Source organism: Hoplias malabaricus, chromosome 14 (genome assembly GCF_029633855.1).
Source record: "Hoplias malabaricus isolate fHopMal1 chromosome 14, fHopMal1.hap1, whole genome shotgun sequence".
Lineage (NCBI taxonomy): Eukaryota > Metazoa > Chordata > Actinopteri > Characiformes > Erythrinidae > Hoplias > Hoplias malabaricus.
The window spans coordinates 31,749,048-31,763,394 of NC_089813.1; the positions used below are offsets into that span (position 1 = coordinate 31,749,048).

A 14,347-nucleotide genomic window follows, 5' to 3' on the forward strand; every position below is an offset into this window, starting at 1 on the left:
ACTACTTAGTGGAGATTGTTACAATCTGAGATATAATCTTTGAGGAAAAAAACAAACAAACAAAAAAACACAAATTTTTCTTGCAGTTTTTTTTCTTTTGCAAAAACATTAATCTGCAAATGTGATTCTCAACCAATGACACAAACCCAACTAAAGTCATAAAAGCAGAATTGTTCATTTATTCTTTAATCTTTCAAGGTTGTGGTGGGTCCGGGTCCTACCCAGAATCATTGGGCACAAGGCAGGAGCACACCCTGGACAGGCCATAGGCCCATCACAGGGCATCATACATTCACCCAGTCACTCACACGTGTCGGCCATTTTACACATCTAATCCACCATGTGATTTTGGACGTGGGAGAATAAATACAGACACATGGTGGAAACCCACGTAGACACGGGGAGAACACGGCAAACTTCACAGACACTGGGTTCACTGTAAAAAAAAATGCTGTAAATTCACAGCAATTCTGCTACAGTATTTTATTGTAAATCACAATATTTACAGCAAATTATTGTATTACTCAATTACAGTAATGTGCTGTAAATTTGAAATACAGTAGTGTTCCTGTAAAAATACGGTAAATGCCTGGGAACTCTGCTGCCAGTATTTTACCGTAAAATTTACAATAATTTTTTTACAGTGTAGGGATTGAAACCAATACCCAAGAATCCTGTGTGGCAGCCATAGTAACATATCTCAAATGAAGGGCTAATTTGATCAAATTAAGTAATTTTACTAAATTAAGTATAAAAATACATTATATATAATGCAATGTCTGTATATTGATAACATTCAAGAGATCATCCTCAGCTGCTCACTGTATCACAGATTCTTGCAAGGCTATGTTTGATCATTCTTAAGCACACTATGTTAACTTCTTGGTATTTGATTTTGATATTTTGAAAAAATTTTTTAGTCCATTGCTGTTAGTGATTGTTGTTTGTGATGTCTGTAAGCTACTGAGACCTTGAATTTTCTATCTATCTATCTATCTATCTATCTATCTATCTGAATTATTGATAATTATATATAATTACAAACCTTCATTAATCTCAGAGGAGAAGATCAGGTACAAAATATCATAATTCATAACTATATAAGCCCCTTCCACTGATCAGTGATGATCGGTGTAATATGTGACAGTCTTTTTCTTACCAGCAAAGGGGTCAAAGACCTGTGCATGTAGTAACGTGTGTGTATGTTTGTGTATGAGTGTGTGTGCTTGTGTGTGAAGTGCTGTGAGTTGAGGCAGATAGATGAGAGTGTCCTGTAGATGTGTGTCTCAGCATATCGCCTGCAGACAGTGGGGTCACAGTGTGAGAGTATCAGGGATTAACGGGGCAGAAACATCATGCTCCACCTCTCCTGACCCCTTTAAAGCCCTTACTGCCCCTGTTGCCCCAGGGGCTGTGTGGCAGGGGCCTGAGCTGGGGCAGGTGTGAGAATCGGCTTACTGCCGCCAACAAATCCCACCTGTCTCACACTCAGCAGCTTTCTCACACATACTTTACCCACTTTAGATTAATCACACTGGCTTTAGGCTCATTAGATGGCAAGACCCTTGCTGTCTACAGTCCACGGTCGTCGTGGTATACAGACAGTTTCTCAGTATGTGTTCTTGCTTGGCATAATTTTGACCTGATGAATTTACATTCCAGTGTTCAAGGACACAAACGGCAAGGACGGTTAAAGTACTTGGATGTTGCTCTTGATCCATCCAAAATAGCAAGGATGCCTCCGTTGGTGACTTGCCAACAAGAATGACCTGAAAGTCCCATCATTCACTGCGGCATCATGAATTTGCTCTTGCAAGGTGACTTCTCAAGAATGTTTTTGAAGAGAACACAAGTCTATTCTTTGTGTTTTTAGTACTGAATAACAGCCACAGTCTGCATTTTGCTGTAGATGGGCCATTTGTACATTTGTAAAATTTGTCAGCTCTCTGTTTCAGAAAAAGACATTCTGTAAATCTCTAGCGGTTTTAACTTATAACTAAATAATTGGCGAGGCTTCTTTAAAATCTGGAGTTAAATTAATTAACAACAAAGGAGTAATAGACACAGATTGAAGTTCTGTCAAAATCTTGCTGTCTCTCGACTCAAAATGTCAAGACTAATAGCATTATATTTAGAGTGTACGTAAACTTTAATCCTTAACAATAAAACGTCAGTAAACACTGCATCCAGTCACTAGTCACCAAGCTTTCCCTCTTTTTCTAAACCAGAATGAATTAAGGGCAATAAAACAAAACATCAATTTCTCCTATTTGTTGTTTTAAAATGCATGCTCCAAATGCATGCAGGAACCCATCTGATCTCTATTTACCAAAACTGCTGTGTTCATTTTACCAAATAGTTTATACTATCAATACCAAGGCTTAACAAGATCAGGCATTATCAGTCAGTATCTCTTACCTGCAGCTTTGTCCATTAAACAATAGTCAGGCGAGTTCTCAAAGTACACCAGGTCATTTTTGGTGGCGTTCCTGAAGTCCTTATTAGCCACAGTGAATCCTGTTCCATCCTGATTAACAGTGACTTCAATGGCTCCATTGTATTTTTTGCGGAGGAAATCTCCAGTCTTCCGGAAGTCAGACATCGCTAGCCAGCAAGTCCTTAACGTGCAGGAGCCGCTGACACCATGACACTTACACTCCAGCTTCATAAAGCGCTTCACTGACTGGTGAACACAGGAGGAGAGAGAGGTGTTAGATGTTTTCTTACTACCTTACTGTTATACCCAGTACTGTTAGTGTTAGAAACCGCCTATGATCAGCTCCATTATGGAATTAGAGAGAGGACTTCTAGAGACAGCTCAATTGGATACAATTCAACTGTATATTGTGCAATGCTTGTACGGACCCAATATGGATGAATACTTCGCTTGATACACAGAAATAGCCTTGTGTTGTCAGACATGATCTTATAACAAAGATACCTGTATAGGAACAAAGTGTTTAACATTTGCTGCTAGATCCACCCTAATGGGCTGTAGCCCCCTAAAACCTGCCGCAAAGATTTTCTGAGGAAATGTATCTGCTTGTGCATGTTAACGTGTGACGCTTTGCCATTTCCGGGTCCAATCGCGCCTCTGGTCCCATCTCATACATTCATAAGGTATGTGTTTATAGTTTAAATAAAGCTGAATATCTCAATCAATTCTGTTATCTTGGTTCAGGGGTTCATTAAATGGAATAAATTACACGTAAAAAGAAGCAAACATGCGTTTGGTAGCACTGTGTGCACATCCACAGCTAATTCTGATCTGTGATCTGCCGTGCGGACTGACTGTGCTGCTCCGTCTCTGGGAGCAGAAGAATTGTGTCTCACACAGATGTCTCTGGGAGCCAAGGACCACAAAGTGAGTGCAGTGTCTCCAGTTGCTCCGTCTCTGAAAGTAGAGGAACCGCCGAGAGATGGCTCCCACTCACTGTTAGTCCTGCTGTTCTAATGAGTGGTACTAACGTGGTACTAAAAGTAGCTAAGGTTTGTTAAGAAAGTACGTAGATTTGGTGCTTGTCATTTTTTTTTCTTCTTAATATTTTACTAGAAGGTCTGAAAAGTCTCTAAATCTAGTGGCAAAATCACTAAGTTGCTATAACAAGCAGCGGTTTGGACCCGGACGTGACGTTTCACACGGTCGTTATGTCATGACTTAATAAGCGTATTGATTTAGGGATTTCACATACAGTTTTTTTATAAGTCTATGTTCATCCATCCATTCAGTCACTCACTCACTCACTCGTTTACTCACTCATTCATTCGTTTGTTTGTTCGTCGTAGGTCCAGAGACTACCCAAAATCATTACAGGCTCATGGCAGGAAAACACCCTGGAGAGAGCACCGGTCCATCACAAGGCATCACACATTCACTCACTCACTCACTCACTCACTCACTCACTCACTCACTCACTCACTCACACACTCACTCACTCACTCACTCACTCACACCTGTTCGTTTATATGTACCCCCTAACTCAATATGGTGTAACGTGTTGTAAATGTCTGTGCAGATTGTCTGGTTGCTCACCATTCTTCCACATCGGTTGTTGTGAATGTTGACTAATGCTCGTGCATCTTTCACTGTCCGCTCTTTAGCATCAATGAAGGATTTGGCAAACTTTATCCCATAGTTGATGTTGTCACTGCAGCCTCCCCAGTCGAAATCTCCTCGTGTATCTTTCGATTTACCGCGCTTGTGTGGGTCACAGTTACATGTCTTCAGCTCACCTTGGCTGCAGGCACGAGTAATGGCGTACACCACACCTGCAGAGGAGATTGCATACACAAAAGCAGCCTCCCGACTGCCTGCAAGAAACAGAAACCGAATAAAGAGAAAAATCCCATCACTTTTCAGTACTTGGACCCATAGCCCTATACACACAATCATGTATCTGTGAAATGTGGGGACATTATATAGACTTTCATTCTGTGGAGACCTAGCGCTGACTTTTCATAAGAATTATTAGCTTAATCCTAACTCTAACCCTAAACTTAACTCAACCTTAAAAAAACGTCTTCTCATTAAAATGTAATAATTTGCACTGCGGGGGCCACAAGGAAACCAAGTCCCCACAAGGAGAGTATGTACATGTTTTTTTGACCTACAGAATTTGATATATTCCTGCTACATACACACACCCACACACACACACACATGCTCACTCACTCAAACTCATTCCCGCATTGTAGGAATAACAGTATAGTTCTAGTAGTTGATTACAAACATACACACATACTCACTCATTCACTCTCACTCAAATGTATAATCACACACTCCATGTTGTTTAAGAAAGAGGCTCCCAATCCCAAACAATATCACACACACCCGCCGAGCTGGTTCGTCTGCCACGGACAGAGCTGAAAGGACGCGTCAGTGTGTAGCGTAAGTGTTACTTTTAAATATTAGTACAGCGGTAATCTCTCCGGGATGGGCTCCTCTCCACTCAGATAAACTGTTTAAAGCCGGGCAGTTTGATGCCCCCCTCACTGCAGCTCTGTGGAAGTCACATGAGGTAGATCACTCTCCCCAACACCAGCGTCCCACCCAGAGCAGCCCCTGTGTTTGCCTTCCAGTCACTCACCCTGATTAATCTTCCAGAACTGAAAACAAGAAAATATAAACCTTCATTTCCCCACAGTGCTGGGAAGATGCTGAATATGAGGCAGCGTGGCCTTCTTTAAGCTGTTGGAATAACAGTGGATTACTGTAAAAGTTACTCATTACTGTCACATTAATAAGAGGTTAGTACAGGTTTAATTCTTTGGAAAGTATTTGTGAAGGCTGCAGTTGTTGATGTTCGGTCGTAACAAGTGTTATCCTGTGTTCTCCCACTAAAGCGCTGTGTGGGTGTGTGTATATAGGACAAAGAGGAAAGCAAAATACTACAGACATACTTCTTCAAAATATCCCAGTAGTTTTAAGAAGGTTGGAAACACCATGTACTTTAATTAACCATCGTTTTTTTTTTTTTTTTTTTTTAAAGGATCAATACATCCATTAACCTGTTGAACCATAGGCTAATCTGGTTATCAGCCTATGGACCTACCAACATTGACTGTGGAAGGAAGCCCAGAGAAACCCCACTCAGTGAATCGAGGTGAGAATTGAACCCAGGACCTCGTGACCCTGTGGCACCACACTGGACTCTTATATATGTACTGTTCCAAGCTCCTCAGATCTCCACCATTCAGCACACCTATTTCTAATACTCCTGGCTATAAATCTGTCCTTCATTTGGGAGTCTGGACCCATTCACATTCGCATTTCCTGTCCTTTATCCTTTATCACTTCTAGATTTTATTAATGAACAAATTCAGCTGCTTTAAGGGAGAGCTATTGCTGATTCAGCATTCAGCTAACCACACATAGCTTGTACAATCCCCATAGAAAAGCACTGCCAGTGATGCTCTAGAGCAGGTTTACATGAGCTGAAGAGCCCAATGTGCAATGCCAAGTGCTAGCTTAAAGGGTATAAAGCCCCCAGCATTTGTAGCACTGAGTTTTAGAGTAAACGTGCATTAAAATTGGGAATGTAGAAGTAGCCAAAACTAATGATTTAACATCATTACTTGACTTCACTAAAGCTCCTGTGTCTAAAAGCAATCAGATCCTCAGAGCAGTGTTACAGCACCTAGTGTGATATCAGCCCTGAAGAGTAGTTAATGCAACAGATAGGTTATACACACGTTTTCAGGAGAAACACTGATGTGTACACACACACACACACACACACATACAGGGTGACACTCACTGCGCTGCATGACCCGGCCAAAGACAGTGTGGTCTCTGTCGAGTGTGCTGCAGTTCCAGCGGTGGTGTCTGAACTGGTGCTGACATTCACGGATCCACTCCTTTCCCCCCTCACTGATAGACTGCATCACGTCTGGGTGTTTCTGACACAGCTGCCTCTGCTTATTCACCAGGCCTGGAACGTTATCACATATCACCCGTGCTCCTAAAGCCCCGATGTACCTGCAACACACATATTCAAAGTTAAAAACACACACAACATGGCTCAGAATAATCTCAGTAGCATTCAAACGTACAGTACGCTATGGAAACCCATTTCTACCACATAAAATAATAAAAAAAAGGCACCAATTTGTTTCATTAATATGCAAGTTGCTATCTCAATATTTCAAGAAACTATCTCATTATTTTGAGATAATAAGTCAATATATTGAGATAATATATCATCTCAATGTATTGACTTGGTATCTCAAAATAATGAGATAGTATCTCAATGTATTGATGTAGTATATAAAAATAATGAGGTGCTATCTCAATATACTGACTTAGTATTTCGAAAAAATTGATAGTACCTCAATATATTGACTTAGTATCTCATATGATCTCATATTAATGAAAAATAAATTTGTGTCTTTTTTTATCAGTTGGAAATGGACTTCCATAGTACATTGTAAAAGTCAGAGACTAGCATTTATTTCTTTAAATTACAGTCAGAACAGCGCAGCTTTTCATTTTCAGTCTTAAGTTCAGTCGTAGATGTTTTTCAGTCTCACAACACAAATAAGTCCAGACATTCAATGATGTGGGGGTCCTAGCTCTGGGGTAGAGGGTGTATATTTCTGAGATTTGGTATTGCTATTTCCTTATCTCAGTTTCTTGACAGTTCCTTGCACATTTACAGTAGTCTTCTCACAGTGGTCAGATCTGAAAGTAAAAGTATAGCTTGATGTTCTCCTCTGTATGTAAGGTGGGCCTTATGATATTTTGTGAATCTGATGCTGACAGTCTCCCAGGCCTTAGTTGTTGGGAGCCCAGTTTCCTCTGGATCTTTTAATACATTTTAAAATCCCCTGAAACTTAATTTCATGTTTCTTTTATTACATATTACATCTGCAGGCTTTCTGTTCAGTAAATTGAAAGCTTGCATTGCAAACTACTAATCCTTGTTATAGGTTATAGATGTGTGTAAATGTTTCATTTTAACCCATGAATAAGGGAACCTGAAATCTGTTTTGGGTTAAAAACATGTTTCTCTGGTTAAAACCAAAGGCAAAAATGTCATTCATCCGTTCATTCGTTTTCCGTAACCACTTCATCCTGATCAGGTTTTTGGTGGGTGACACCAGGGTCAAATTTCCCACAGCAGGTTGACTTACTAACGTGTGTTTATAGATTAAAATGTAGCCCCTGGAGGAAAACCCACACGTAAACAAGGAGAATACAATTCAATTTCATAAAGAACTGTAATAGAATTGAATATTTGCAGTGGTATTTTATCCAAGAAAAAGCCAAGACGGAGCTTGTTTCCCTTGAAACCTATTAAACACGTCCTGTATTTACTCTAATTCCACTACCACCATTGACAGTGATACCCAAAGGTAATAGATGGAGCAACATCTCTTTAGAAATTACACTTCCACTACTCCACAAGCAAATGCTAGGGGGGTCTTTTTTATTTCATCCCTCTAGCCTTCACTTGGCACTGAGCATGGTGACCTTAGGCACATATGCATATTCTTCCAGGGTGCCATTTCATTGCATAATTGTTTGTGGAGATTACACAAACTGTGTGTACAAGCTGAAAAAAGCAACTGAAATGACTAATTATAAAAGAGACTACAAACCATTCTGGATACATGGTGTATATATCAGGATACTAGAAAATACTAAGTATTTAAATAGAGTATACTAATCTTGACTGTGTTACTCTGATATCTTCACTAATCTAACTTAAGACAGAGAGATAGCAGAGCCCTTTTCTTCTTCCCCTTTTGCTCCCTCAGCTCTCTCTCTCTCTCTCTCTCTCTCTCTCTCTCTCTCTCTCTCTTGCCAGTTTCCACTCCTGTTATGGATGTCCTGCTCCATCACTGCCCACCGTTTGTTTACCGTTCCCCCAACGCCCCCGTTAACAGAGACTGGCACAAACTATACACACACACACACACACACACACACTGTCTGTCTCTGTCGGACTCTCTCTTTCTCCCTACTAGCTTTATCTTTAACATTCCTGTTAACATCGCCCAGGTCTCTGTCTCAGCTTGAGATAAAACAGCGCAACCTGTGTTCTTGTACAACACAGCAGAACACACACACACTCAGATTGCACAGATTATATGAGTGCCAGTGTCATTTGAATGTTTTCGTTCCAAGCAAAGTGTGAAAAGATTATAACGTGTTTATTTTTCATTTAACAAAGAAATGCATCTTCCATATTTAACCGATCTGTGGCACACACACACACATACACACACATGCACACACAAATTCACACATCCCGGAAGCGGTGGGCAACCATCCCAAGCTGCTGAGGAGTAGCTGGGGGTTAGGTCCCTTCCCTAACTATGGATCATAGCTGCCACAGTCCCACGAGTCATATTTCTGTCAATAATCTGAGTGTGGCCCATTCTGTCACTTAATGCGAGTACGCTACATCAGTACAAACCCACACACATCAAATCGGTATGTGCATCGGTGAAGATGGGTGTGTGCATCACTTAACAGCTACTGAATGATTCAAAGAACTCCTGAATGGTGATTAGACGGTGGACCAAGCTGCGTCATTTAAAGAGAAGAAACACCCCATAACCTAAACCAGCAGGTTCTCATGGGTCAGTGTGTGTATACTGGAGAAAACGTGAAACATGATCAAGTGTACTGCACAATAGACAATGTCAACACATGAAAAATGTCTAAAGAGCCCATTATAGATTATAACGGCATCCAATTTCCAACTTGACGATGCCCAATGAATCAAAGGCTATGTTTTTGACCTGGTAGGTTCAGTTAAATCATTCTGTCACATTGAGCTGAGTTTGGTCAGGGTTTGAAGTGTTTGAATCATTCCACTGAAGCAGATTCCAAAGGGAAACTGTTCTTTTATCTTTTTGTCTTTTATATACTGCCTGCTCCCACAATGGTGTCTTAAGTGTAGGTTATATTGAGGGGGTGGTACCTCATATAAAGCCCACACACACACACACACACACACACACAGCCCACTCTGGTTTCACACGTGTTGGTGGGATGGAGAGTGGCTTTTACTGCTATAGTAAATCATTATCCACAGGACTATAACAACACACCGTAAAAAAACACATTCTGTAACCCCTGTCATGTACACTGTATATGTGTGTGAGAGAGTGTGTGTGAGGGATTGGATATGGTTAGGCTTGACTGGGTAAAGAATGCATGACTGCGGTGATTTGCCCCCTCGTAGGGATACGTAGACAGCCAAACACACACACCCACACACTCACAAAAAGACAGACACATGCACAGGAGGACAACGAGAAAATGAAACTGGCCACTAAAAACAATATGTCAGCAATAGTTTATAGGAAAAGCTTAATTAGAGTAATGCTGGCTAGAAAGCCCATAACAGGCAGACCGTGTACCCATTTGTCTACGTATAAAAATGCTCACATGAATAATATAGCCTCTGTGACCAAAATTATGGTCTAGACGTTTTCTCTTGGTTCGGCATCAACGAACTTGCCCTCAGGTAGAGTAAGACCTACTTAATCATCAACTGGGGAATTTGGGCTAGGAGTGTAATTTCTGCTGATTTGGAGCTTTACGTAAAGCTAATACAGTGGTTGCAGTGTAAGACGTTATGAAAGCATTTATTAAGGCTCTCTAAATATGTCAGTCAAGAAGAATTCCTGGACATCTTGCACAACAGCTGTCCAACATGTAAGCAATACTTCGAAAGTTAGCTGACGCTAGCTGGAGTTATTTTATTTGCATACTTGCTTAACCTCCTCACTCAAAGCCTTCCGAGGGACTGTGATGACCGCGAGCAGTACTCCAGCACTGCATGTAAACAAAGAGTAAAAGGAAAAGCTAAAGTCGCTCTGCCACTACGTCTGTCCATTCAGAATGTTCGTTTCGATCGTTGTCGTCTCAGAGTGGACAGACAGACAGAAACACCTATAGAGTAAAGAGTGGGGTCTGATTTTCTCAATCATCTCTCAAAGGTGAGAGCGCTTTGTGTCTGATGAGGACACATTTGGTGGTCTATTGGATCTTGGATAATTATTAGGGGCCCCATTTATTTCTCTGTAAATGTATCCCCTGATTAAAGTGAATAATCTAATCACTAGTATTACTAGAAAATGGTGGTTTCTGAATTTTGCACAGACCTGACCTGCTGACCTGAGTGAGAGACAGTCAGAGAGGGAGAGAGAGAGAGAAAGAGGTCTCACATGAGTGTTCACTTGTATGAGACACCAACAAGCTGCTCAGTAGCTTAAGAGGAGCCCTCCGTCTGCTTGAGGTGACGGATGAGGGGATTACACCCGGGGGTGGGTGGGTGGGGTGAGTGTAGTGTTGGAGATAGTGACAGACAGACAGATAAAGACATCCCCTGACCTTTCCTCTTCTCTATCTTTGGTCGGTGTTCTTATTAACGTCAGCTGACTTATAACAAGTCGCCAGTAACAGAGGACTCGGCTCTCTTTAGCCCAGGACAGACTAATTAGAGCGGCAGACATACTCCTCTCTGACCGAACTTCTCTGTCTCCTCGCCATGTAAACTGTAAACCTACGTCTGCTCTGATGCATTTCAGTCTCTGGGGGAAATCAGTGACAGACTTTTCATTATTTATAAGAACATTGTAGTTAAAGGGAGCTTGAGAGACAGAGAGAGGTAGTATTAATAGTGTCTGTGCCTCACACTGTTGGGGTCTCCAGCTGAGCATGCACTCGCATATGTGTGTGTGTGTGTGTGTTTAAAGCCAGCAGGTCTGACACAGATTACATTTATTGGGCTTCATTTATTTCTCTATTAGGCCGAAGCTGAGTTGGCTGGCAGTGATCCGCAAAGCCGTCAGGAAAACTACAGCCCATAACTCTGATAGAGAACTGAAGCACACTGACACTACAGAACTATTTCAGCCCCGGATTCATTACCGCACAGAACAATAGTCCACAGCTGGTGTTTACTAAAGACTTAGAAATAAATTCACTAGAAATGAGCTGAAAATAGATAGGAGAGTAATTATATTCTCATTTATATTACTATATTGACATCAGATGAGATGAGTAAATGCTTTCTATTCCCTGAAAGAACACGGGGGCGGCCATGCTTAGAATTTACTTCAGTTCATATTTAGTACACATTATCTGACATATTTGCTTTGTAATGTTTCATGAACCAAGGAACACCTCGGCTAGGAACCAGGAGTGGACTTTCTGTAAGGTGTTTGCAGACATGACGTCTGGTTCCTATCACCACCACCACGAACGATTTGGATTCGGCAAGTTTCTCCAGAACAGAGCACTTCACATCAAACACCCCTCGGTGACTGTGTTTACATCTCCTGCCTTTTCCTTAGGCAGAGATTCTGAGAGCGGGTGGAATCCCCCTTTAACCGCGCTTGTGCACCGTGATGAAAGCCGAAGCCGAAGGCTGAGTGTCTGCCTGCTCACCGCAAAACAGCACATGCTTCACATTTTAATGCGCGATGCTGGAAAATGTACTCTGAATATGAACGCGTGCATTTTTTCCACTTATTTTAAGCTTGTTTCCAAACAGTGTGCACTGGCACAGGCTGGCGTTGATTCACAGAACCAGTCTTAATAAGGGGTTCCAATGAAAAGAATCATTGATGGTGTCAATAAAATGTAAGTTCAGAATCATAGAGTAAAGTTAGGGCTGAATGATTTGGGGGAAATATCCCATTGTGATTTTGATAACCAATGATTCCATTGTAGTTTTAATTGCAATTATTTTTTATAAATTAAGGTCCAAGGCTATGTTTATAAACAAGAACACCAGGAGGATCTGTCTTTAATTTTAAACACTGAATAAAGAGTTCCAGACTGTTGTTTATTTTTGCTTGTTGTTGTGTACACAGCACAGTGTTTGTTAGCCACTGAACGGCCAAACTCTGTTATGGACAAGCTCAATATCACTATTTAATACTTTTAGGACATTGTTCTCAAAGAAGGCTAGAAATAAAACTGCAGCTCTTTATTTGTAAAAAGCACACTTTTAAATTGTAATTTCAATATAAAAATGATTAATCTTTCAGCCCTAGTTAATTTCTTCCCATTATATATTATATGATACTGTATACTACATAATGGCTGCTGTAGTTATACACACAGTGATATCAGAGTTACTCTAAAGGTAGACACTATAATGTGATGTAATTCCAGTGATCCATGGACTGGTGTGGTGTGCTGTAAGATCTCTGCCTGGAGAAGACTGGGGTTCCCACACCACACATCGCCTTGTCATCGGGCAAGACTCCCAACCCTCTATTCGCTCTCTCTGTGACATAACTGAAACTTCAAGAGGCACTCACCACCAGGACGAGTCCACGCGCGGCGTGAGGATGAGGAGCAGAATGATGAATGCGCAGTAGAGCCGCGAGGAAGCGCGAGCGCTGTCCGCAGACCCGGTGCCGCCGGCGCCTGCGTGCGGTGCGGGTTTGTCGGTTGTGGCGGTCATGGCGGGAGTGTGGTATTATCCTCGGTTAAGGTGGACACGCGGAGATGCGCGCGTGAGTTCTGTCCAGCGCCTCTCAGCAGCGCGCGGGCATCACGGCCGGCCAGACGCGGCGCTGCGCGCGAGCGATGCGCGCTCCACCGAGCAGCAGCTCCGATCTGACCGAGTGCTCGCGCGTGCCATTTAAAAAGTTTTCCCCGCGAGCTGGCAGCGGCAGCAGAAATAATCCGAGCCAGACGCTCCAGAGCTCGCTCTACTCCTCTGAGTGCGCGCGCGTGCGTGCGTCTCTCTCTCTCTCTCTCTCTCTCTCTCTCTCTCTCTCTCTCTCTCTCTCTCTCTGTATCTCTGTCTCGCGAGTGAAGGCGCTTAACGTCGAGATGCGTTAACCCTGTGGTCTGTAAAGACACCCCCACGCGTTATGCCACTATTCGGCGCGCGACCAACCACAGAAGTAGAGCTGAGGCGCGTGAGATGTGTGGAGGGTGGGAGCATAGGGTAAAGAGAAGGGTGGGGGGGTTGGGGTTGAGGGAGCGGGAGAGAGAGAGAGAAGACACATCATTTTCACTGCCACCACCTGCATCGTCATCATCATCATCAATCATCACCATATACAAATTTCTCATCACGAATAATAATAATAATTTGCATCATTAGAGTCTTAACCACCACTAATATTCTCATTGCCAACACCACCACCATCATCAGCAGTATTACCACCACCATCATCATCATCATCCTCAGCATCATCACCATTACCACCACCATTAACATCATCATCCTCATCATCATCATTACCACCACCATCCTCATCATCATCACCATTACCACCACCATCCTCAGCATCATCATCACCATTACCACCACCATTAACATCATCATCATCATCATCCTCAGCATCATCATCACCATTACCACCACCATCCTCATCATCATCACCATCGCCATTATCACCAACATCAACAACATCCTCATCATCATCACCATTATCAACACCATTAACATCATCATCTTCACCATTACCACCACCATCCTCATCACCATCACCATTACCACCTCCACCAACATCATCATCATCATCATCCTCAGCATCATCATCACCATTACCACCACCATCCTCATCATCATCACCATTATCAACACCATTAACATCATCATCATCATCACCATTACCACCACCATCATCATCATCATCACCATTACCACCAACATCAACATCATCATCATCATCATCACCATTATCAACACCATTAACATCATCATCACCATTACCACCACCATCATCATCATCATCATCATCACCATTATCACCACCACCACCACCACCATCATCATCATCATCATCATCAACATCATCATTATAATCAATAATATCACACGCTCCACCTTCAGAATCATCACATTTATTAGTGTATAAT

General features: G+C 42.0%; 1 protein-coding gene and 1 long non-coding RNA gene across 3 annotated transcripts in view; one reads left to right on the forward strand and one right to left on the reverse strand.

Annotated features, from left to right (window-relative positions):
* Positions 1 to 12,223, forward strand: part of LOC136665586 (uncharacterized) — a 27,468-nt gene extending 15,245 nt beyond the window's left edge. For both annotated transcript variants that reach the window (XR_010795290.1, XR_010795291.1), the window contains 2 exons: positions 5,490 to 5,603; positions 11,639 to 12,223. This is a non-coding gene — a long non-coding RNA (uncharacterized lncRNA). The remainder of the gene's footprint in view (positions 1 to 5,489; positions 5,604 to 11,638) is intronic.
* Positions 1 to 12,997, reverse strand: part of wnt2bb (wingless-type MMTV integration site family, member 2Bb) — a 16,113-nt gene extending 3,116 nt beyond the window's left edge. Inside the window, exons 1-4 of the mRNA XM_066643232.1 lie at positions 12,790 to 12,997; positions 6,258 to 6,478; positions 4,034 to 4,311; positions 2,419 to 2,683 (exon numbers count right to left, since the gene is read on the reverse strand). Coding sequence (XP_066499329.1) covers positions 2,419 to 2,683; positions 4,034 to 4,311; positions 6,258 to 6,478; positions 12,790 to 12,935 — 910 coding nt within the window. The 5' untranslated portion in view covers positions 12,936 to 12,997. The remainder of the gene's footprint in view (positions 1 to 2,418; positions 2,684 to 4,033; positions 4,312 to 6,257; positions 6,479 to 12,789) is intronic.
* Between the last annotated feature and the right edge of the window lie 1,350 nt (positions 12,998 to 14,347).